The sequence below is a fragment of the Chroicocephalus ridibundus genome, chromosome 1 (assembly GCF_963924245.1).
Source record: "Chroicocephalus ridibundus chromosome 1, bChrRid1.1, whole genome shotgun sequence".
In the NCBI taxonomy this organism is placed as follows: domain Eukaryota; kingdom Metazoa; phylum Chordata; class Aves; order Charadriiformes; family Laridae; genus Chroicocephalus; species Chroicocephalus ridibundus.
In genome coordinates, this window is record NC_086284.1 from 168,978,541 (window position 1) to 169,002,698 (window position 24,158).

General features: G+C 36.4%; 1 protein-coding gene across 5 annotated transcripts in view; it reads right to left on the bottom strand.

Moving 5' to 3' along the window:
* APAF1 (apoptotic peptidase activating factor 1) overlaps nt 1-24,158 on the bottom strand; it is a 37,946-nt gene continuing 13,788 nt past the window's right edge. For 2 of the 5 annotated variants that reach the window (XM_063322736.1, XM_063322735.1), the window contains exons 12-28: nt 23,767-23,880; nt 23,001-23,179; nt 20,941-21,067; nt 18,912-19,037; nt 18,149-18,280; nt 16,703-16,828; nt 15,378-15,539; nt 14,944-15,072; nt 14,045-14,170; nt 12,712-12,831; nt 10,576-10,701; nt 9,739-9,864; nt 7,907-8,026; nt 7,458-7,583; nt 6,557-6,682; nt 5,982-6,128; nt 1-1,605 (exon numbers count right to left, since the gene is read on the bottom strand). In XM_063322736.1, coding sequence (XP_063178806.1) covers nt 1,462-1,605; nt 5,982-6,128; nt 6,557-6,682; nt 7,458-7,583; nt 7,907-8,026; nt 9,739-9,864; nt 10,576-10,701; nt 12,712-12,831; nt 14,045-14,170; nt 14,944-15,072; nt 15,378-15,539; nt 16,703-16,828; nt 18,149-18,280; nt 18,912-19,037; nt 20,941-21,067; nt 23,001-23,179; nt 23,767-23,880 — 2,256 coding nt within the window. In that variant the 3' untranslated portion in view covers nt 1-1,461. Of the gene's footprint in view, nt 1,606-5,981; nt 6,129-6,556; nt 6,683-7,457; nt 7,584-7,906; nt 8,027-9,738; nt 9,865-10,575; nt 10,702-12,711; nt 12,832-14,044; nt 14,171-14,943; nt 15,073-15,377; nt 15,540-16,702; nt 16,829-18,148; nt 18,281-18,911; nt 19,038-20,248; nt 20,341-20,940; nt 21,068-23,000; nt 23,180-23,766; nt 23,881-24,158 lie in introns of those variants that run through there. The other 3 variants (XM_063322737.1, XR_010069458.1, XM_063322739.1) reach the window with 3 other exon arrangements.

Genomic DNA, 24,158 nt, shown 5'->3' on the forward strand with positions numbered 1-24,158 from the left:
ATTGCCTGGATTATCTTTATTGAATGCTGTACATACTTAGAATACAAAACATCACGTTTTTTCTATTGAATTTCTTCTCTTTACATTTCTGCCAGCAGTACTTTTATTATACTCACCCGTATTTAATAGCACCTTAGAAATGCTGGAATTTCAAGTTAAAAAAAAGAGGAAAAACTGGTGATTGTCAAAACCAGAACGTATATTAAATCTTCTGAAACGCACACAAAAAAATACTAAAACTGAGAATTTCATTATTCAGTATCAGTTGAGACACTTGCTAATGTACTTTTTACAATCAAGTACTTAGAGTGAGTGTTCCACTGCCAACTACAAAAGTATGAAAACCATGATATGCTTGTGCTGCTGCGAGGCAATTTACTAGAACAAGGCTTACTGGGTACCTAAGAAAAATTATTATCTAATTATTCACAAAAAATAAGTACAATTAGTACAAAACGTCAACATGTCTACCCTATACTGAATCTATAAATAGACTGTAAAAATTAAAAAAAGAAAAAAGAAAAAAAGAAAATCACATATTACCAGGCAAGAGATCCCTGTGCATAGAATCTCATGTAAACAAAGCTGACAGTAAAATGTCTCCATAGTATAAACTGAATACTAATTCCGAAAGGAAAAATAACTAAAATTCACACCTTCTAATATTTTTTCGATACGTACCCTTTAAATAATTTCCATTCTCAGTTTAGCTGGTTAGCTGTATTCGTTCTTTGACTGGAGAAGTGGCACAATTCTTCCCCTTCAATTGCAATATCTTTTCAGATTTCGCCTTGCTAAAACAAGACTCAAGATGTTCCCTTTAACAGGAACAGCTCCTATGTGTTACAACGCGCTTTATCTCCACAAGGTTGGAAGCATGAAGGTTCTCACCACAAGTGGGAAGCACCGCTGCTGTAAACGGAACAGCTACTTGATTTGTTTTGAACATCAGGCGCCAAGACAGCTAGTTTCATTTTTCAAATGAAGGATGTCCCTGATTCTTTCCATTCCGTACTAAATGAAAATCCTTGTATCACAGTGAAAAAACCATATTTTTTTGCATCTTACACAGTTGTGTTCATGGCTAGAGAGCATTTAGCCATCAGCCTTAGCACAAAATACAATTTCAAAGTATTATACTCCTATCATTTCTTCACTGCTATTAATATTAATTTCAACTAATTTGAATAAATCTTAATATAATTTCCTTACAAAACTGGAAGCAACATACTTAAGATGCAAATCAAGACTTAAGGATTATAATAGTGCTTATTAAAAACAAGATTAAATCCAAGTTCATTTGAAAAAATGTGCATAAGTGTACATAAATATACATGAAAACATCGTGAAAACAACAACAAAATATAATTCACAGCTTAACGAGTGGCAGACAAATATTTAACATAATTTTGTTTCCAGTTTAAAAAAACCTAATTATCTTTGCAGTGTTCGGCACATTAATCACAGCTTCTGCAATACGTAAAGAATGCCAAGATTATCAACAGTCACATACACTTTGAAATTAGGGGATACATGTATTGACTTGAGGTTTGTTCCGTTTGTGTAGAAGGTTTGTAAGGATTCTCCAGTAGTTACATTCCACCACTATAAAAAAATAACAATACACTTTCAGTTAGTTGAAGGAAGCTGAGAATAAATTCTATAAAGAGGCTTAGCATGGCAAGCCCAGTTGACCGCCTTCCCCAAAGAGGTGGAATTAAAAATCAAAACACAAACACTCTTAAGTAGAAAGTGTTTAGGAGCAGTTACCAGAGGTGTAAGACTTTCATATGAAAATAAAATTCCAGAAGACTGAAGCTGTTCAATTTCAGGAAAGCATACAAAATAATAAGTTCAGGTACTGCCACTTACCCCATCACAAAATACGATCAACAGATGTAAAGTGTAACGCGTCAAAAATTTAAAAGATTTTTTTTTTTTTTATAACCAAATGAATACATAAAATGCATTGCCAGACAATATAACTGAAACTGTAGCTGGGTTTAAAAACTTACTTGGACTCACAAGAGGATCAATCATGTACGCATTTGAAACGATTTGCAGTTTTGTTAGTAGGACAGATTTTTTTTTCAGAGAGATTAGAATTTTTCATATTTTTTTTTAGAATATACAGTACACACTAATAACAAAGATAGAGAGAAACCTTCGACCATCAGTTTACTCCATGAACATAGACTGAAATTTCACATTTCTCAGAAAAACCGTAGACCAATGCAAAATTGAACCAAATGCAATCCAGCACAAAGATGTTACTTGATTGTTCCAATAAGAAGTCTACCCTCTATTCTTCCAAATTTTGAGTGCAGTAGCAAAATATCGAAACAGATTACCTTCAGCTTTGATCATCCATAAAAGCAGGTGGTATTACTACTTTTTACCTTACTCATCTCATGAAATATGTAACATTATAGTTGTGTGCATAATACAGATTTGGCACTACACAGCTATAACATTCTGATTAAAACCACCTTTCCTAAAGTGTCTGTTATTTGATGGAGATCCAGGGGAAAAAAAATAAACAAAACAACAAAATGGCTCTTAATTAGCTCTTGAATCTTTGTTGGTAGATAAATGATCAGGTGCTGGGCCCGCAGGTACCACTCACACAGCAAGTTCAACAGTACATAGCTGGATGCACCTCATCTATGAATAAGATGACTCATTTGTTTGAAGGTATCTTCCATGTAACTCTACAATCCAACTCAGTCCAGTTTTTAGAGGTCCAAACTTCTGAAATGTTTTAGACTTTCACTACAAAAAGGTTGTGCGTGTGCTTTCATGCATGTCATGCACATCCATCTGTAGATCTTGAAAGAAAAGTAGCAATACAATACTTTGAGGGGACATGGTGATTGAATCTGGTCCCAATGACTGGAAAAAGCCAAATGCCAAACCCATTCTCACAAAGGGCAAAGAAGATGCTGGGAAGTACAGGCCAGTAATCTTCACTCCAGTGCCTGGGATTATTATGGAACAAGTTTTCTGGAAGCCATTTCAAGTCATGTGAAGAACAAGATGATGATCATGAAAAACTAGCACAGATTTACCAAAGGTAAATCATGCTGGCTGAACCACCCAATTGACTTCTAGTGACAATAATAGCGGCTCTGCAAAAAGCATGACAAGACCAGTGGATGCAATTAACCTTGACTTTAGCCAAGCCTTCAACATGGTCTCCCATAGTGTCCCTAAAGTCAAACTGGAGAGATAAAGACTGTATGGGTGGAATACAAAGCAGGTGACATACTGGGTGGACTGGCAGATCCAAAAAGTAAGTCAGCAGTTCAGTCACTGTGTGGTGAGCCCCACCCTAGTATAAGAAGGACACGGACAAACTGAAGCAAGTCCAGCACATGTTCTTTGAGGTGGCTGGACACCTAGAACAAATGTCATAGAAGAGAGGCAGAGCACTGAATTTGTTTAGCCTGAAGAGAAGGCAGCTAACTGCTGTCTTCAGCTACCAAAAATAGCATTGCAGATGACAAAGTCAGACTCCTCTCAGGGCCCAGAGGCATTTCTGTTGGAGTTGGGGACAGAAGTTGACGGGGCAAGGCCTTAAGCAACTTTACCCAACTCCGCAAGCAACCTTCTACCAACAGGCTGGAGTAGATGAGTTCCAGAAGTCCCTAACATCCTAAACCATTCTATGACTCTAAGAAGCATCATGACGCTATACCGTGTAACCCCAAGACAAAAAGCCAGAAACAGGATGCATGCCTTGTTCCTTAATATGAAATGAACACCAGAAAATGTTTTCAATGCTAAATTAGAAAATTCAATGGTCTTTGTTAAATAGTTGCCAACTGACTTCAAAGAATTAGCCTGGTAGCATGTCCAACAGCTAAACATTGACCAACAATCAACTAACCAAGAATCATAGAATCATAGAATTGCTGAGGTTGGAAGGGACCTTTAAGATCAAGTCCAACCTTTAACCTAACCTGACAAAAGCCACTTCTAAACCATGTCCCTAAGTGCCCCATCTACCCTTTTTTTAAACACCTCCAGGGATGGTGAATCCACCACCTCCCTGGGCAGCCTATTCCAATGTTTAATAACCCTTTCAGTGAAAAAATGTTTCCTAATATCCAATCTAAACCTCCCCTGACGTAACTTGAACCCATTCCCTCTCGTCCTATCACTTGTCACCAGGGAGAAGGGGTCAGCCCCCATCATCTCTCTACAACCTCCTTTCAGGTAGTTGTAGAGGGTAATAAGGTCTCCCCTCAGCCTCCTCTTCTCCAGGCTAAACAACCCCAGCTCCCTCAGTCGTTCTTCATAAGGTTTGTCCTCCAGACCCCTCACCAGCTTTGTAGCCCTTCTCTGGACACGCTCCAACACCTCAATGTCCCTCTTGTAGCGAGGGGCCCAAAACTGAACGCAGTACTCGAGGTGGGGCCTCACCAGTGCCGAGTACAGGGGGATGATCACTTCCCTAGTCCGGCTCACCACACTATTCCTGATACAGGCTAGGATGCTGCTGGCCTTCTTGGCCACCTGGGCACACTGCTGGCTCATATTCAGCCGGCTGTCCACCAACACCCCCAGGTCCTTTTCTGCTGGGCTGCTTTCGAGCCACTCTGCCCCAAGCCTGTAGCGCTGCATGGGGTTGTTGTGACCCAAGTGCAGGACCCAGCACTTGGCCTTGTTGAATCTCATACATTGGTCTCAGCCCATCGGTCCAGCCTGTCCAGATCCCTCTGCAGAGCCAACCTACCCTCAAGCAGATCAACACACCCGCCCAGCTTAGTGTCATCTGCGAACTTACTGAGGGTGCATTCGATCCCTTCATCCAGATCATTGATAAAGATATTAAAGAGAACCGGCCCCAGCACCGAGCCCTGGGGGACACCACTTGTGACCAGACACCAACTGGATTTAACTCCATTTACCACCACTCTCTGGGCACGGCCATCCAGCCAGTTTTTTACCCAGCGAAGAGTACACCTGTCCAGGCCATGAGCAGCCAGTTTCTCCAGGAGAATGCTGTGGGAAACAGTGTCAAAAGCTTTGCAAAAATCCAAGTAGATAACATCCACAGCTTTTCCCTCATCCACTAAGTGGGTCACCTTATCATAGAAGGATATTAGGTTTGATAGGCATGACCTGCCATTCACGAACCCATGCTGACTGGGCCTGACCACCCTGTTCTCCTGCACGTGCCATGTAATGGCACTGAGGAGGATCTGTTCCATGAACCTCCGGCACTCTGCACGATAAGAACTCCACCACCTGTCATTTCACATACACACACAGTTTCTACTAACAGGTATTAGCTATTGCATGAGGGAAAAAACAAACTCGTGAGAAACTTATAATTAAGAAGAACCAATTCACAGACTGAAAGACCACCTCCGCTCCTTCCCAAAAAAACATATGCCCAGTCTGAACCAATGAAAGGCTGATGAAAAGACTGATTTCCTCAGTTTCAACATGCCTTCTTCCTAAGATTACTTATAGAATGTCTTTAAAGGCAGAAAATTATCATTTGCAATTCCTTCTGCATTTCTATTTATGAAAAAAATTTAAAACTCAGTATCTTAAAAAAAAAAAAAAAAAGCCTGACAGAGTATTTTTCTGCCTAATACAAAGAACACAATTGCTGCTGGAATTGAGTGGATATTAAAGCAAACAAAAATTACTGGGATCTTTAATATTAAAGATGTTAATGAAGGACGTTGCTAATAAAAATCTGAAGCTAATGAAAATGGAATATATGGAGTTTGAAAAAAGAATTCAGACTTCAGACTTGAATTTTGAAGAGACCTTTTCAGGGGACTTTCAGATTTGAGAAGAAAAGAAGTGACAAGTGCTAGACAGCCATGAAAATGGAGGAGCTTTGTGTTAAGAAAAACATTTCAGGTTTGTTTCTTTGAATTAGTCTGCATTTTCCTTTAGAATTATCAGAGTATTGCCATTTAATTAGGTATGTTAGGATATTTTATTATCTTAAGCCTTACCTTAAGATAGCCTCCAGATGACACAAGCATTTTACTGTCAGGAGAAAATGAGAGGTCTGTTACCCAACCACCATGTGTTGGTTCTCCTTCATCTACAGTAACTGGGGAGCAGAAGTGAACTAATGCACCTGTTAAAACGTCCCAAATCTAAAAGAGAGAGAAGATTATGTATGTAAGTAAATTTGATGGCAAAAAAAAGGTCTCCGGTAAGGAAAGCTGAAATGTATTTTTCTATATTAGGAAAAAAACCACCTTGTAAATAAGCATTCTATTTAAAGTGACAGAATAATCCAAAAAAATGAATTCTCCTCTTAGAACTGTATCATATATGGAGGATTTAATCACACGTGCAATTCGCAGCAGAATTATTAGTAAATTGTGTGAATCAGTTCCTCAGCATTCATGGAACATAAATCTATCGATATGGTTACAAACTACTGCCTCATGTGGCAAACTCCATGATGTTCAGCACAATGATAACAAATTAGACATGCAGAACACAAACTATGAGAACACATGTCTGTGAACTGACTATCAACTGAATTATAAAATAAAGAGCAAGGTTAAAGCAGTACCCTTATTTCTCCTTTGTCATCTCCAGTGGCCAATAGGACGTTATTAGGAGAGAAAGTACAGCACCGCACACAGGCTTCATGACCTTTCAGCTCATGAAGAACAGATGAACTTTCAAAGCTCCATATCTAAATGGAAAACATTACAGAAGTGTTCAAAAACAATTATGACTTCTTCCTAAAAAGGCATTAGTATTCAAAAGTACATAAGACTTTTTGTATATATGCATGTATGTGTGCAAATTTATGTACGTATTATACTGCAGTCTGTTTTACTTTTTATTATCTGAATCAGACAAGAATGCATTTGCTACAAATTACCGAACCAACTGTGAGTATATTTTTGTCCTTGCAATATACTCTTTAATGAAACTGATTCATTTACAATTAAAATTAAAGCTCTTCATAGAAAAAGGATTCAACAATCCATTTAAAGCTTTATTTTAAAAATCTACCGGGACACTTTAAAAATCTAATGGGCCAGCCCCAGAATATTAAACTGCTCACTTCTTTTTGCACCTTGCTTCTGAACAGGAATACCAGAAACTATGGACAGCACTTTCAGTGGAAGTTCCAGAAATTCTTCTTAACTTAGATTTCCAAATTAAGAATGTTAGGCGATTAATAATCAATACAGAGAACTAAACAAAGTGTTCTGCACAAACTTGTGCATTAAACATGCATTTTATTTGTACAGAAGTCACCAGGACAGCCTGAAGAGTTTTATATCCAAGATCATTTATGAATAACAGCTTTAGAAACATGTTCACCAATACAGGAAATTAAATACTAGAAATACAACAGGATAACTTAAATAATCACTAGTTACCTCATAATAAAAAAATATAGCATACATTCCAGGACAAATAGGACATCATTTTTATCTTTGCAAAAAGTAACCAACCTTTGCAGTTTTGTCAGCAGAAGTAGATGAAAATTTACTACCATCAGGTGAAACAGCACAGGAAAGGACAGCACCTCCATGGCAAGCAAAATCTTTTTCTATGTTTCCAGTAGTGATATTCCAAACCTACCAAATATACAGGAAAAACCTGTTACTTTTGTAACACCGTAAAAAAGTTAAAACCCCTGCATCTTACAGAACAATATACAGGAGATAAAACTCAGCTACATGGTTCTAATATGGCCAACATTTTACTATACTTACTGATATAGTTAAAATACAACAAAAGCGTAAATCTTACTAGAAATAGAAAATGCAAAATTGCGTCTTAAACATCAGCTCACACTTTAGTATCAATTCAATAAAATATTTGTCAACACAAAATATCAAATCTTAGAAGAGATAAAATGTATTTTATGCAATTTGTCAATACACAGCCTTTTATTTACCTTAACAGTTCCATCAAATGACCAAGAAAGAAGTTTGGAATTTTCCAGAAGTCTGAAATCCTTGATGGCTTCCTTGTGTCCTCTTAGAAATACACATTCACTCAACTGCCAATTCCATACCTAATGAAAAAGATGGAAAACTTTAAAAAAAAAAATTTAATGGCAAACATAAGTTCAGAAGAATGAACTAGCTGATGGATTTTTAAGTCACAGGAATAATGAAAATTCTTATGGAGGTGGCAACTAATTAAAAGGCTAGATAATGAAGATATCCATAGAGACATGCTGAAGACTGAGGATGCCATAGTATTTAATAGTCAACCTGTGCGAGAGTTTCCTACAATACACACATAACCTGACTTTCAAAGTGAATTTGATGATTAAAATTCACTGGTAATTTAAAAAGAAAAAGCAAAACAATCATTTTCTAGGCACCCCGGAAGTTTTGGGATTTAAACCTTTGTTTTTTGCAACAAATAGACTTCCATCATCTGGCAGAACTCATATTTTCCATACTTAAATTAACCTTCTTTTATATTTTTAAAGTATATTTTTAATGAAATGCCATTTCGGTTTGCATTTTTATAACAAAATGACACATCTATTTTTAATTCAACTATCCACTGAAAACTGAAAAAATGTGATTTTTTTTTTTATTTTACAGAAGTTATTAAGCATCAATTTAAATGACAATGATTTAATAATTTTCAAATTAACAGGTTTTCAGCATCAAAGAAAGAACAGAAAGCAGAGGCGTTCATTCAGATAACAATGCTGGAGGCTTAACTGAGGCACTATCCACTAGAGGGAGCTGAGGACACAGAAGAAAAACTACGCACGTTAGACCCGAAAGAAGGATCCAAAAGCTGATAAACTGGTGAGCTGTCTGTACTGTTTAATTGACCGCAGTGATGGCACTCAAATTAGCTTCAGATCTACAAGTTCAATGCAGAGTTAGAGCGAAACAAACACCAAAGTGGCATGCAGCACAGGTTAGCTGTATATCTGCAAGCAGGTAGAACACTGAAGTTGGAATAGATGTGGTGAGCAAACCAGTGCTGAGGACCAGCACCCCATCGCGTTTTGGAGGTTTTACTTCAAACCAGCTCAAGTTTGGTTGTGTGGAGTGAATGCTTATTAGTAGCTGGAGCATGTGCTCTAGTTTAGGAATCCTGTCAGCATGTCAGAGCAATTGCTCTGCAGTACAAACTAAAGCACAGCGTGCATCAACGACCAGGACGTTCACTTCAAAAGCGCATCCCTGAGGTGAGCTAAAATGCTACTATAGACAAACCAGAATGCTTCTGTGGAGCCAACCTACCTTGCTGAGAGGCAGACCTTATTAATTTGAGACTGCATGAGTGTAGCCATTCTATTTATAGCTCGTATCTGTACTCAGCACTGCACTGGACTAGGTGGACACACCGGCCTCCTCAGCCACAGGTCTTTTTACCTCATTCCTTCAGACAGTGTAAGCAAGGCCACTGACAGACCTACCATAAATAGCCAGTTCTGGGCCACATCCAAAACCCTTCACTTAACTCAACAGTTCTGATTGCTTATCTTGTTCAAAAATTAATATTCCTTTCACCCATCTCAAAGGAGTTGGTGCCTTTCTATCATCCACAGCATTAATAATAGAAATTGTGCAATATTCATTATCACATAAGGTATATATAAGAGGCTACAGTTTCTACAGTCCCTTGCCCTAAGATGGAGCAATACAGAATACAGTAGTCATTTATTGAGCTAACATGATCTACAGTATAAAAGATCTTTTTAAATAAGTTGTAAATAAGTTACAATGTAATCTTTTTAAATATTTTCCAAACCTGTATAACTGGATCATGAGCACTTGAAATGAGTGTCTGACAATCAGAGGTAAACCGACAATGCTGCACGGATGTCCTGTAGGTCTCCCGGGATTTCAGAACCTTCCCATCCAACACCTGTAATACCTTTACAATGAAGAATACAATAATTATATTTATATTACATACTTGAGGAAAAGGAAGAAAAGAACGTGCAAATTCTTTTTTAAATAACACAAGATTGTAAACACATGATTCTCAGTCAATGGATTGGAACAAACAAAAATTCATATTAGCTTAATCCTTGGTAAAATGAAATTCAGAGCTACATTATCTCAGAAGACTGAGAGGGCATCTTATCAATGCTTATAAATATCTAATGGGCAGATGTCAAGAGGATGGGCCAGACTCTTTTCAATGGTGCCCAGTGACAGGTAAGGGACAATGGGCACAAACTGGAACACAGGAAATTCCATCTCAACATGAGGAAAAACTTCTTAGCTTTGAGGGTGCCAGAGCACTGGAACAGGCTGCCCAGAGAGGTTGTGGAGTCTCCTTCTCTGGAGATATCCAAAAGCCACCTGGATGTGTTCTTGTGCAACCTGCTCTAGGTGAACCTGCTTTGGCGGGGGGGTGGACTAGATGATCTCTAGAGGTCCCTTCCAACCCCTACCATTCTGGGACTCTGTGATTATTATCACTACCTTTACATTACTGTCATTTAGGTATCACTCACAAATGTAAAAACTTTAAAGAATATTATTGTACAAAGTCATTTGAATGACATTTCTTCAAAAAGAAAAAGCGCCAAGAAGGGTGTTTTCCTACCATTTTAAAACCAAATCTAGGATTTAATACCTTTATTGTTCCATTCTCCTGTCCAAAAGCTGCAAATTTAAGATCTTCACTTAAGCAACAGCAGGAAATGGGGGATTCTTGAGCTGCTGTCTGCATAATAACACTGTCTGTGTTTCCATTGATAAGCTGAAAGATAGGAAATTAATTAAGTTATTACAATATTTTTAAATTCAAACTTAAATAAATTACAATACAGGGTTAAGAATGCTAAAGAAAATAGTGTACCAGTTTCAAACTTTGAATTATAAAGATCAGTTACTTTTATAAACCAATTGCTTTGAAGGTCAATTTAACTGTCTTCACAGAATGCTCTCTGAACAGGACAAGTTTGCAGAAGGAAACATATCTCAGTATTAGAAGGCTTTTTAAAGTTTATCTGGCTACAAAAAACTGTAACTCAAAATGCTATTCCCAAATTTTAAAAGCCATATAGAGAGCTCCATGCTCAAATTTACCTTGCCAGACAGATTCTACGGCTCATGCCAAATGGAGCATAAAATACTTTAAGTGCATCCTGTAAGCATGGCTTTAAACTTATTAGCACACACAATACACCAAATCTCAACTCAATATCGCCCTCAAATCAATTCCCCCAGGAAAAAAAAATATTTAGAACACAATGATTTACAAACAAAGTTTAAATTTAGAAAGCTATCAGTGTGACGTGTTTATAAATGAAATACTGCACATCAAAAGACGACTAGGACCCCAATTTTGAGAGATTACAAATTACAAAGGGTAAAACATTGCAGTTGTAAGAAAAACTACTTTTAGGTATGTGATAGCAGAGATATACTGTTAAATTACAGCACAAATGCTTCACTGTCTTTTCAGTAAATTTCTCGTCTGTGCAAGGGTGAAAAATCTATTCTCTTTCTACAGCGGAGTCTTCTCTCATGAGAAGACACCTCTCCACCCCCGAGTAGGCTGGGAGTATTCAAGAAGTTGAGAGGGGATGCAGCTGGGACAGCTGACCCGAACTGGCCAAAGGAATGTTGCATACCATATGATGTCATGCTCAGCATATAAAGCTGGAGGAAGAAGAAGGAAGGGGGGGACGTCTGGAGCGATGGCATTTGTCTTCCCAAGTAACTGTTATGCGTGATGGAGCCCTGCTTTCCTGGAGGTGGCTGAATACCTGTCTGTCCATGGGAAGCAGTGAATGAATTCCTTGTTTTGCTTTGCTTGCATGCATGGCTTTTGCTCAACCTATTAAACTGTCTTTATCCCATGAGTCTTCTCACTTTAACTCTTCCAATTCTCCCCTCCATCCCACCAGGGGTGAGTGAGCGAGTGGCTGTGTGGTACTTAGTTGCAGGCTGGCGTTAAACCAGGACAGCCCATTTTGTGGGTTAAAATGTAATTGGTTTGCATAAGCAGCATTCTGCAACACATATGAAAGTGTTTCCACTTTTAAATAGTTACAGTCAAGTAGAAGCATAATCTGAATGAACTGTATTGCCTTCACTTCAAAGAAAATCCTATCAACTGACTTTATTTTACGTATTAGAGAATCATGATTAAAAAATTAAAAAAAAGAAGATGTGCGTGCATTTGCTATCATAGAATGGAAAAATATATTTTCGATGTCGGTGTACTTTCTACTTGGTGGAGGGACTCACAGTAGTAAGACTGTATCCACTATTAATATTTTCTTTGGGACATAAAAAGTCCCATGCTCTCCTCAGGCTATAGTCAGACCTATCTCACGCGTTTCACTCTCCCAATCTGAGACAATTCCTTCAGCTATTACACAGTAGTTGTGATGCGTTATGTACATATGCTGTGTAACACCTGGTCTATACGTGCTGCACACATTACACATTGCTGTGCACAGCTAAGCTCCTTGGAGGGCGCACAACCCTGCCGGTCATGAAGAGAGAACAGTTTTCTTCTCCTGCATCCAGCTTCAGTTCTGACATCAGTGTGGAAACTTCCCCTCAATCCTCATTTTTGGCTTACTAAACTAGGCAGAGTTTCTAGACACAAAAATGTTATCATACATTAAGAGTCACCTGCTATAGATTCAACTGTCGGAAGTCATGAACAAGCAGTTCTTTCAGTGCTTCCTCTGTTTCCTACTGAGATTTGTAGATAACATTCAAATGTATTAACATATTGAGAAATACAACTTACTTGCAAATGCTTCTGATTGTAAATTGCTAAAATCATCACTTCACCATTGTGAAATACAACGTCTAGTTCACTTTTTAGCACAGCATCAGAAGACTTGCACACCTTCTTTGTTTCCCAAATCTGTTGAAGAACACAGAATTTAGTTAGTTTTATTAAAGAACAAGATATGATACTTCCTGAGTAAGACTACCTGTAAACCAAAGTCTTATAAACTTGCAAGTAATACTGATTTTTTTAAAATCAGTGAAAATTATGCTTCTGCTATTTTTATTTACTAGGGAAGGCTGTGAAATTACTATAGTGATTCCAACAGATGAAACAGAACTAATTTTTTCCAGGCTGACCACTAGACTCCCCTGTGTTTAGAGTCATAGCTATAAAGTCCACAATTTTCTCATGCAAAGAAGAATGTTAAAATCCAATTACAAAAAATACCAAGTACAGATTTCTATACTTCATCTGCTTTCAAAATTCCAAGAACGTAAGTGTTAACTTGGGAGAAAAGGAAAGGTTACTAATGAGGCATTACAAGTATAGAAATCTATCCTAAATATTAACATGCAAATATATATAACAATGAAAGTATCTGCTAGGATCCTCAAAAAACTTCACAATTCCTGATTCAGATAATATCTAAGACAAAATAGAAGGTTACAATTACTCTTGAACACCACTGGACTTGAAAAAAATCATAGCAATACACAGTAAATTTAGATAATACAGTAAATGAAGTAAAAAAGACAGGTAATTTTACTATAGATCTAAATAATTTTATAATTTTATAACAAATATTTAAATTTATATTGGCTATAAACACACAGAGATACTAAATATATATCATATATAATATAAGCATAATATATATTATGCAATTTTATAATAAATATTCCTTAAATTAAAACTTTAATAATATATATAAAAATTTAAGAAGAGAAGGCTCCAGGGAAACATTATTGTTGTCTTTCAGTATTTAAATGGGGCTCATAAGAAAGATGGGGACAGACGTTTTAGTGGGGCCTGTTGCGATAGGACAAGGGGTAATGGTTTTAAACTAAAAGAGGGTAGATTCAGACCAGATATAGGCAAGACATTTTTTACAACGAGGGTGGTGAGACACTGGAGCAGGTTGCCCAGAGAGGTGGTAGATGCCCCATCCCTGGAAACACTCAAGGTCAGGTTGGTCGGGGCTCTGCGCAACCTGATCTAGTTGAAGATGTCCCCGCTCATTGCAAGGGGAGTTGGACTGGGTGATCTTTAAAGGTCCCTTCTAACCCAACCTATTCCATGAGTCTATGAAATTCATGTTTTTCAAAAAAGAAAGATGTCATCTTACACGTATTGTCTGGTCATCAGATGATGTCAGAAATAAAGATCCATCTGGCGAAAATGTCACACAGTGAATCCAGCTCATGTGTCCTCTGCAATATGCTACTTTTGATAAAGATTTTATATTCCATAACTACAACAAAAATATGAAAGAAGAACTCAAATGGACTTAGATTGCATTTACAGAGAAAACAGTGCAAAACAAGTAATATATATACACTTAATTACTATTTCTTCTAGTATTTTCTTACTTCTCATTCTGAAATCAGATGTAACAAGAATTGTGCCTGCTTATCAGATTTTGATGGTCCGGGAAATTGAATCAGCAGCCTCTTTGACTGCTATAATTTTAAAAGATGAGCAGGGGAAAAAAAAAAAAAGAAAAAAGAAAAATACAAGTTCAACTGACCACGTAGATTGCAAAAACAAAACTAAACCCAAATAACAAAAAAAAAAAAACCCAACCCTAAAAATGATACTTGTACAGGCTTACTCTAGCTGTGCTAGTTCCAAACTCCTCCTAGGTGGTTTATTCCTTTTTAGTGAGTTGCCACATTCTGGAGCAGCATATAGAAGGAGAGGGGATTTTGTTTGAGTTAAGCAATGGGAAGGCATATACTCCTGTGAGTGACAACAGTAACTTCAAAGACATTTCGTAGCCTAGTCTTTTTTATATAAATGTGACTTTTTTTGCCCAAAATGAACGTATAATTAAAATTTTATTTCCCAATTAATATTTTACATTTCAGAAGTGAATGAAGATTAAAAAGAATGAAGCACACTGAAAGCCTGCTAAAATAGCTACAATTGCTTTATCTCTGCATACAAGAAACTATTAAGACAAATGGAACATTTTACGCTACAAATATTCCTTCCTGGTATATTGTAGCAAACGCAATCACTTACCTCAACAGAACAGTGAGACAAAGCAACTGCTACTAATTCATCACCAGGACAGAAGTCACAGTATTGGATTGTACTGTGATGACTTACGATGACTTGTGTTAACAAACCACATGATTTAACGTCAAAAAGCTGTGAACACAGAATTACAATAGTTAGCATCCAATGGCACGACTTCACTATAGACAAATAGCTTACGTGTTCAACAGCGTACATTCTTGAATTTAGAAGGTATCTCTCTCAGTCAACAAGTTTCTTGCCCACATATTTTTACTTTACACACACTTCAAACCATGCACCTTATATCTGAAACATCTTAATGGCCTGGAATTTTATCTTTAATCAGAATTTCTAACTAGATGATCCTTCAGGTCCTTTCCAACCCAAACCATTCTATGATTCTGTACTACCTCAAGAAAATTATTAGAGGTACTTACCAAAAGCTTATTTTTGGCTACCACCAAAATCATGTCACCATTTCTGGACCAAGAGCAACATTTTACTAAGACCTCCACATCATCTGGTTGCTCATCTGCATTTTTGAAGAAATCTTTTATCTCAATACTTTTCAGCTCATTTGCTGAGCGCGCTTCCCAAAGCTGCAATAAAAAGTAAAGGAAATAAACAAAAGCTCTTTTTACTGATGTGGATAAAGAATACAAGAGGGTAGAGAGAACTCCCAGTCACTTCTAGGAAAGAAGGGGGAGGCAGGGGGTAGAATACAAAAAAAAGTCTTTGCTAACTTTCCCCAGTCAAGAAATAGCATTAGAATATTTACAAGCCCAGACAACCTAGACCAAAAAAAAAAAGGGGGCAAAAAAACCCCAACATAAAAACCCCAAACACACACACACACAAACCCCACAAAAAGCCCAAAGAAAAGACCCCAGAAACAAAAAAGAGGACTACACTGTAGCAGAACCCACTCCCTGGGCTTTCCCCCCTTCAGCTGTCATTCCAGCTACAACACTGTCTGTTAGCAGAAGAACAAAAATAAAAACAATCTCTGCTCTGCAACTCTATTAAAAGTCCATTCACCATGGGAAATCTGGTATATATCTAATTCTGCACCCTAATGTCATTGAGGCACCTGCCAAAAATCTACTGAATACTTCTGTTCTCTGCACCACAATTTTCCTTCTGAATGGCAACAGCTACCACAACCCTTCTTTCCTAATTTAGCAACTCTACAGTGTTTTAAGAACTGCAATTCTGAAATAGCACAGTTCTGTTGCAACCAAAGGCAATAAAAAGAATGCTTGCATTCTGTGGTAAAACAAAACATAAACCTCTCAATTCTCTTCTAGTGCATACATGAAAAATGGCACATAGAAATTGCTTTTAACTTTTGTGTCTACTGATACTCATTTTCAGAGATGATAAAACTTTCAATTAATCTAAAAATGTATTACTTGTTTAAAAAAAAAAAAAGCTTCACACCACCCTCCTAAGTTTTCTTAAAGTACATTGGGGGGGGGGGAAGAAAAAAGAAAAAGAAAGATGGTGAAAAGTAAAGGATTCAAAATGAGGCTAGCTAGGATTTATTTATGACTACAGGCACTCAACTTTTTTTCCCTGCTACTGGACAAGCCATTTCAAAATCCTGTATTAAAAATGGGATGAATAATCAACCATTTCAGGATTTAATTCATTAAAGCCGACCATACAGACAAAAAGTTTTCTCATACATATTTTGCCTTTTATAAAAAAAAAAAAAATCCATCACCAAAACAAGCAGTCATTTTAAAAATACACTGTGTACCTTTACTGTTCCATCTGTTGAGCAGCTAGCAACATATTCATCATTTGGTGAAAATCTACAGTGATTGACGGAATTTTCATGACCAATCATCGTATTTCTACAATACTTTCTGTTTAAATCCCAAAGCTGCATGAGAAATAAACGTATAAATATCATCATATTAATGATTTATTCCAAGACAGATTATTCATGTTGTTCTCAAAATCATGCAATGGCAACCAAAACCTCAAATACTTTTTTTTTTTTTTTTTTCTTAGTTTTACCCACATACTCATGGACTTGATGCTACTACCCAGACTACCCCACAATTTACCTCCATCTGCTAACTTGCATGAAAGCTACTGAGACCAGAATTATATAGAACTAATTAAACTTCCTGTACGGTTTAGACAAGACCCTTGAACAGCACAAAGTTACTGAAAGTTTCCTAAGGCTGAGGAAGAAGCTTCCTCTTGCCTCTTTCAACTTTGAAGTTCAGAATTATGTACCTTATGCATAGTTAAAAAAATGAAATCTCTCATGTTTGTCTTGGACAGTCTGAATATCCATACCACTGCAGAATAAGATCAGCATATGCACTGCAACAAAGGCAAGAATATACAGCCAGGGCAGGACCATCATCTTCAGTGCCAGCTAACCATTTGATCTGCTTAGTTGTAGACCAGGCTGGATGGGGCTTTGAGCAACCTAGTCTAGTGGGAGGTGTCCCTCCCCATGGCAGTGGGGTTGGAACTAGATGGTCTTTAAGGTCCCTTCCAACCTAAACCATTCTATGATTCTATGGTATTGCACTCTTATTTGCCACAGTCTAGGTCTTACTTGATTCTTCTGTTTTCCTCTTTCCCTCAGATGCAGACTTCAGTTGCTCCATTTCTGTTCTTTCTGTGTATACATACTGCCTCTCAGTCTGAACAGTACCAGCTAGTTAACCTGACAAACCTCTTGCTTTGTTTACTGCTATTTTGTTGGCTTCCATCTTCATTTCTTTACTATGCCCAAACAATTTAATCAAAAAAAAGTACCTACTACACTTCCATCATTTTTTTTCCTCAATCCTTCAGCATCCAGTTTTTTTACATTACAAATGTTTTCAATCCTAAATTTCTGCCTTCATTTTTCTTATGCTGTTTTTAATCAGGTATTTCACTCACATACTCTCCCATTCTCATCCCACCCTCTAAAAGTCTTGCCAAAGCCCTCACCTCCATGCCCTACCAATAGAGGAGTTGCTCATTCTCCTTTACTGAGCATGAACACTCCTTCTGTTCTGCTCTGTTGAAATCCAATTACAGACCTGTAGTCAGTACTCTTACTCTGTTGCCATTTCTCTTCTACCAGGCTCGTTTTAAAAAAAGTGTCATTTATAGTGTTTAAATATATTTATACATCAATAATTATCCTGTTATGATAAGCAACATGAGAATAATCTCAACCTTTTCCACTTACTTTTATGTAAGTGTCATTCGAGCAGGTGGCTAAAAGGTACTGACCACTTCCGTTATTGAACTGGCAGCAATTGACCTGCTCCGAGTGTTCTTCATATACACACTTACACTGGCCCGTTCTTGAATTCCAGATCTACACAGAATTAAAGGATGAAAAAGACTTTTAAATACATTTAAAGTATACTTCATTTAAAAAAAATCTGTAAATTACACTGAAATACAGATAAAGTCCTAAAACATTCTTTATAACACCTCAAAAATATTTTTAAGATAAAGGGAAAGCATATATATTTACAATTAGAACTAAGAAGTTATAAGGGGCAGGTCATAATTCAGATTACAATCTGATAAATACTGGAATTTCACCAAGGTTTTGCTACAGTACTGAGGAATTTAAAATTCCAAATTATTCATGTGTTAAGAGGAAAAAAGACACCATGAAAAAAGAATTATGGATATATTAGTCTCATATTATGGATAGGGTTGGACTCACACATTATGTTCTACTTAAAAAGAATCATCTGATAATACAAGTAAAATAAGTGGTCATTCTGTAAGTATGATGTTAACGTTAAGCATCTTTTACGTTATATAACAAGCAGGGCTTTTCTGTTTGTCGGTTTGTTAAGTAGTGAACTATCCACACAAGATTTAAGACAGTTTAAAAAAGCTTTAGTTTTAAGAATCTGGTCTGCCTGAGTTGGTGAAAACTGAAATTTGAATTATTAATTAGGAAAAAAATTGTCTGCTCTCCATTTCCTTACCTTCACTTTTTTATCAGCTGAACAAGTTGCTACAAATTCACCATCTGCAGAGAAAGCGCAACAAAGTATTTCATCATCGTGGGCATTTATCTCTAGGAGCCTCTCTCCACTTTCTGTTTTAAACACCTAAAACAATAAACAATAAAATCTTTTAACTCACCTACAATTTTAAACCACAAGTATAAGTTTGTTTTCTCTCCAAGAGCTCTCTTTACATAAGCTCTTTATATATGCTTTCAAAAGTAAACCAGTTTTGCGATTTCAGGGAAATTAACGTAATAATTATTACAATATTCAATTCGAGCTTCAATTTTGTAAGGATGATAGAAATTGTTAGGGAGAGAAATAGTGAAAACATTTCTGTAAACAATGTGTGTTTCATTAATGCCTTTTTCTACTGTCACTCTCTAAGCCTAAATCCATGTCCTTTCTCAGTATTTTTTAATAGGAACTGCAAAACACTGTAACTATCAATAAAATATAACCCATTCTTAAAACTACAAATCACAGGTTTACATATATATGAAATCCTTCTGTGAAAGGTAAGAATTTCAGCAGCAATTGATGATTTGGGGAACAAACAAGGAAAAAGAAGTAGTGAAAAGTCGTACAGAATGACACGGTCTCAGTCTCAGTCTTGAGCTAGTCACAGGCAAAAAAGGGCATTCAGGATACTAGAATTGTGAAGTCCCTGCTTTTTCCTTTACTTTTTCATAGAATGGGAATATCAGTGACAATGAAATGGTTGGTGTTTGTTCAAATAAGAATATAAATAGTGAAGTAACAGGAAATTTACATTTACAGTAAATTCTGCAGAGTATCTGTTCTTAATCTAATAATATTTTTTTTATTTTACAGAAACAGTAGAAGTAGCCTTGAAAACTGAAAAGCACAGGCCACTATTAGGAAAAACATGAATAAATTCAGAGTTAAACAATGAAAAAAGGATTACTGCTAATTTTCCTATTACTTCTTCAACAAAAGTTTAGTTCAAATGCAATCGCAATCCACAGATTTCACTTTTTGGGGTAGAAAATGAAGAGAAAAAGCAATCTGCAGTCTCAATAATGAGGCCATTTAGTACAGAAGCCCAGCACAGTAACTTCAGCACAGCATAAAATGAGTACATCCACCAGGAATCTCCTTAAGTGGATGCCATGACCACAATATTGTAGAAGCCAGCAAACAAAATAATTAAATAAAAACACAATAACAACACATTAAGTAGCCAAATGAGCAGCAACTAAGCACCACTAATATTATTACTTTAGTACTCAACTTATCAAGCATCCAAAAAAATACCAAAGGCTTGCAGAAACGTTGTTCTTTTCCCTTACCTTTGGCTGTCTGGAATATGGATAGTTTACCAGGTTACTGTCTGGCTGATTGCTAGTTTTCTTGAGAGCTGGCTGGCTCCCCTCCGGGCAGACTGCTGGCAAATTTATATTAGTCACTTTCCTCTCTGTCTCCCCTAATCCTCTTCCTAAGCATTTTGGGCCCGTTTCCAATCTAATACTGCCCTCAACTTCAGGGGTTCATTTTTCTCCCCAGTTTATTTCTTTTGCATAAGACAATTTACTAATTAAGCACCAAAGTAGCATAATGTCCATTAGCATTCCATAGAAATAGTAAAGCTGCAACTAAAACGTCTTACTGTTTCTCAGTTATGTAGAGGGTCTACTGTGACCAGAAATACCACTTTTGCGAGAAAATATTAAATATGCCAGGTGTATTACTTGGGCTGTGAGCTTTTCCTTATCATTAAAAGGCATCTCATATTCACGAATTATACCAGTGAGGGTATAAACTCTAAAATCACACAGTTAAACTTTTGAACTATAAGATAATGCTTACTATTCTACACACACAAGACATTTATGTAATAATACATCCTTTTTAATCATTTGTCCCCAATATATTCTAGATCCCTAATATCTCCATATAAGAGCAAAAGAAAAACAGGACTGTTAACAAATGTTAATCAGAATGGTACACAGCACCTCTTTTCACGCATGCACAGGTATCTTACCTGAAGTGTTTTATCAGCTCCACATGATGCTATTCTTTGTCTATCCTTAGAAAAGCAGGCATGGTAAACTGCATCTCTATGCGGACGAACAACCAGACGGTAGAGGTTTTTCAAGGATTTTTTATTTCTACAGGGTAAGACAGTTGATTTTAGATGAGTAAGATTTCCTAATGCATTTTTATTATTCAAAATCCTCTATAAAAAGATGACAGTTTTTCCACGCATCTTGAGTGGCAAGCTTTATAACAAAACAGCCAACCAACCTTACCTTACCTCTTAGCCCTTATGTTGAAGTAATAAGGGAAACACAAATTCCAGCATTCACTCAGAGTTTTTATTGCTGTGCAATAGTTACAGCTTAGAGATCAAGAAAGATAATATGTGCATGAGAAATTAACATGCTACTTTATGGGCAAAGCTGTTGCACTGCAAGATACAGCCTTCCTAATGACATTTTTACGATCTGATACATGCTATTTCCAAATATAAATTTCTTCCTGAGAATTCTTGTTCTCCTGCAGGTTCCTTTTCAAGCTTATTCAAAAACATTCATGAATTGGCTTAGTAAACAAATTTTTAAGTAAACTTAAAAATTAGTAAACTTACTTGGTTTTAATAGAAATGACTCAATTCTTATCACTAGATATTTAAATAAAACCTATGATTATTGCTGCATTTCAATCAGAGATCAAGTACAGAATCTAACACACCTTAGATGATTCTTCCCTAACTTTAACAAAAACTTAGCTTTAGTAGTAATCAGGATCATCCTGTTTAGCCAGATCTTAATACAGGAAGCTGTCACTGTAATAAGATGATTTTTGGTGATGAATAGATTGTTACAAGATTAATTTTTTTTCGAGAGTCTAAATGAATCAATGTACTTCAAGCTTTTATCATTACCAGTTCCCGTCTTCAGGCTTAGCATTTAAATAATGGGTAAATCATATCAAATAAAGTAGGTGTACTTTAGAATGAATGCAATTTTTCACTGCAAAATAGTGACTCACCTAAGCCAGCATTTTAATTTTTTTTTTGCATATTTTAATAAAGCTAAAGTTGCTGGTCAAGAGAGCAGCGTATTTACCTACCCATCCTACAAATCATTTTTAGGACCTTGCCCTAGGATGGGAAACAAAAACATCAGTCTCTGTTCCGTTGATTTCAGTGCTGTTCTTCAGCATAACTCTCCCATATCCAAGGTGAAAGCCTTGAACTACCTGGAGGCTGAATCGTGCAACTTTAAAGTGTTTTAGTTAGAATTCTGTTAGCAACACAAAATGAAATAACCAAATATTCAAAGACAAGGTCTGAATTCAAGTATGCCTGGATTAATCTGCCTGGTTATTACCATAATTACCTGACAGAGTAATTCTGTTTTTTAACTACCAAGTACTGCAGTTATCAGAACAGAAACATCAAACAGGAGAATCTAACAGAGACAGTTACATGGTCAGATGACTACTGGACTATGGTGGAAAAATGTTTAGGTATGTATACTTTTTCCTTAAACAACTTCCAAAAATACGAAAACAGAAAAAAATTATTTAAATAGGAGAAATATCAAGATTGGATAAAGATTACATAGCCTTTTAGTATTTCCCATCTTCCTACTTTCAGAAACTTTGCAAGTTAACACAAATGCTCTCACTTTTAAAGTGTATATTTTACGAGAAAACCTAAGCACATATTGTGCCATACTCAATACTTGCACTACAACTTCAAGTTTTTTTTTTTTAAAAAAAGCATTTAGAGATGTTTCAAAGTACCTTATTTTCATCTTTGTATAGTTATTTAAACGGAACAATCATTGAGTACAGAAGTAAATATATTCCTCTATTTATTTCTATGTAATTATTACTAATTTGTGGCCTTACATATCTAGAGTTCCCCTCCTCTCACAAGTTCCTGAAAGTTATTTCACTTTCTTTCCCCCCAAAAAAACCCAGCAGTTCTTAAAAAAGTTCTTGTATTAGCCACACATTGTATTTAGTTGTACATTAAATTATTTTCTTGGATCAAGGGATCAGCATATCAGCGGATGGACTGCAGCTACTTACATCCATTCCAAATAAAATGCTCCTCTTTCTCTTTGAGCATGCAGCTTGGCTTGTTGATACACCTCTGATGTCTCCGGTTGGCAGAGACCCAGCTGTACTATGTCAGGAAACGGTTGCCGTCCAAGAAGGTGCCCATTTAAAGACAGAAATTCCTGGAAGTTCTCACGTACTGTGCTATCCTATATACGGAGCAGATAATACTTGATAACATAGAATGTAGATTAATTTCCTAAATGCCCTTTGCTTTTTAAATTTTCTATACAGCTAATATTCTGACAGAAACACTTAGTTCTATTTTTCTATTATGTTCTACTAGTAAGTGCATATGATAGACTGAAATATTCATTACCCTATTCAGGAAAGCTTATTATCCTTATTTTTCAAATAAAGGATACTGGCAATAGTGATTTACTCAATAAGCAGTCAATGTGAAATATCAGAAAGACTTGTCCAAGCGCTCAACAAAATTCTGCACCTCTTAAAAAGCAGAGTACCATAGGTACCCACCATCAGTTATTGTTGTTAACCTTAGCTATTGAGTTCCATGGTCAGTTACTTGGGCACACACTGAAGTTACAACTAAAGCTAAAACTGAAAACTAAGTTTTCTTGATCTTCCTCTTCTCCAAGTTAAAGTTTAACTTACTACTGTTTTTATGTTTCAGTTTTTTAAGCTTTCTATATATCTCCCTACATCCAACAAAATGCAATTAAACATGGAAAAATATATTTGGAACGGACAGGTCATTTACATTTTAGTATCATACCTTTTGATCCAGGATTGAACTATATTCTACATATTCATGAATCAGATGAGCAGGCCCTACCAATTCTGTTTTAGCTTTAATCCAATCCAGAGAAAACATAAGATCACAGAGTTCCTAAAAGAAATACAAATTTAAGTTCAGAGTGTGAGTTCCACAACAGAATCTACTCAAGGGGAAAAAGAAATGCACAGGAAATACATTAGGTATTGAATATGCTTTGGTACAATTGTCTCCAGCTAAAAGCTTAGGCAATTTCTGTTTCCTGCATCCTACTTGATCAGGTATGAATATTCTGGGTATAGAAGGTTAAACTTGTTATTTTAATGCAAAGGACTGCTCTTTGATACAGCTAGTCAGAGAAGGGATGGGAGCACAAAGCAAATCTTGACTTT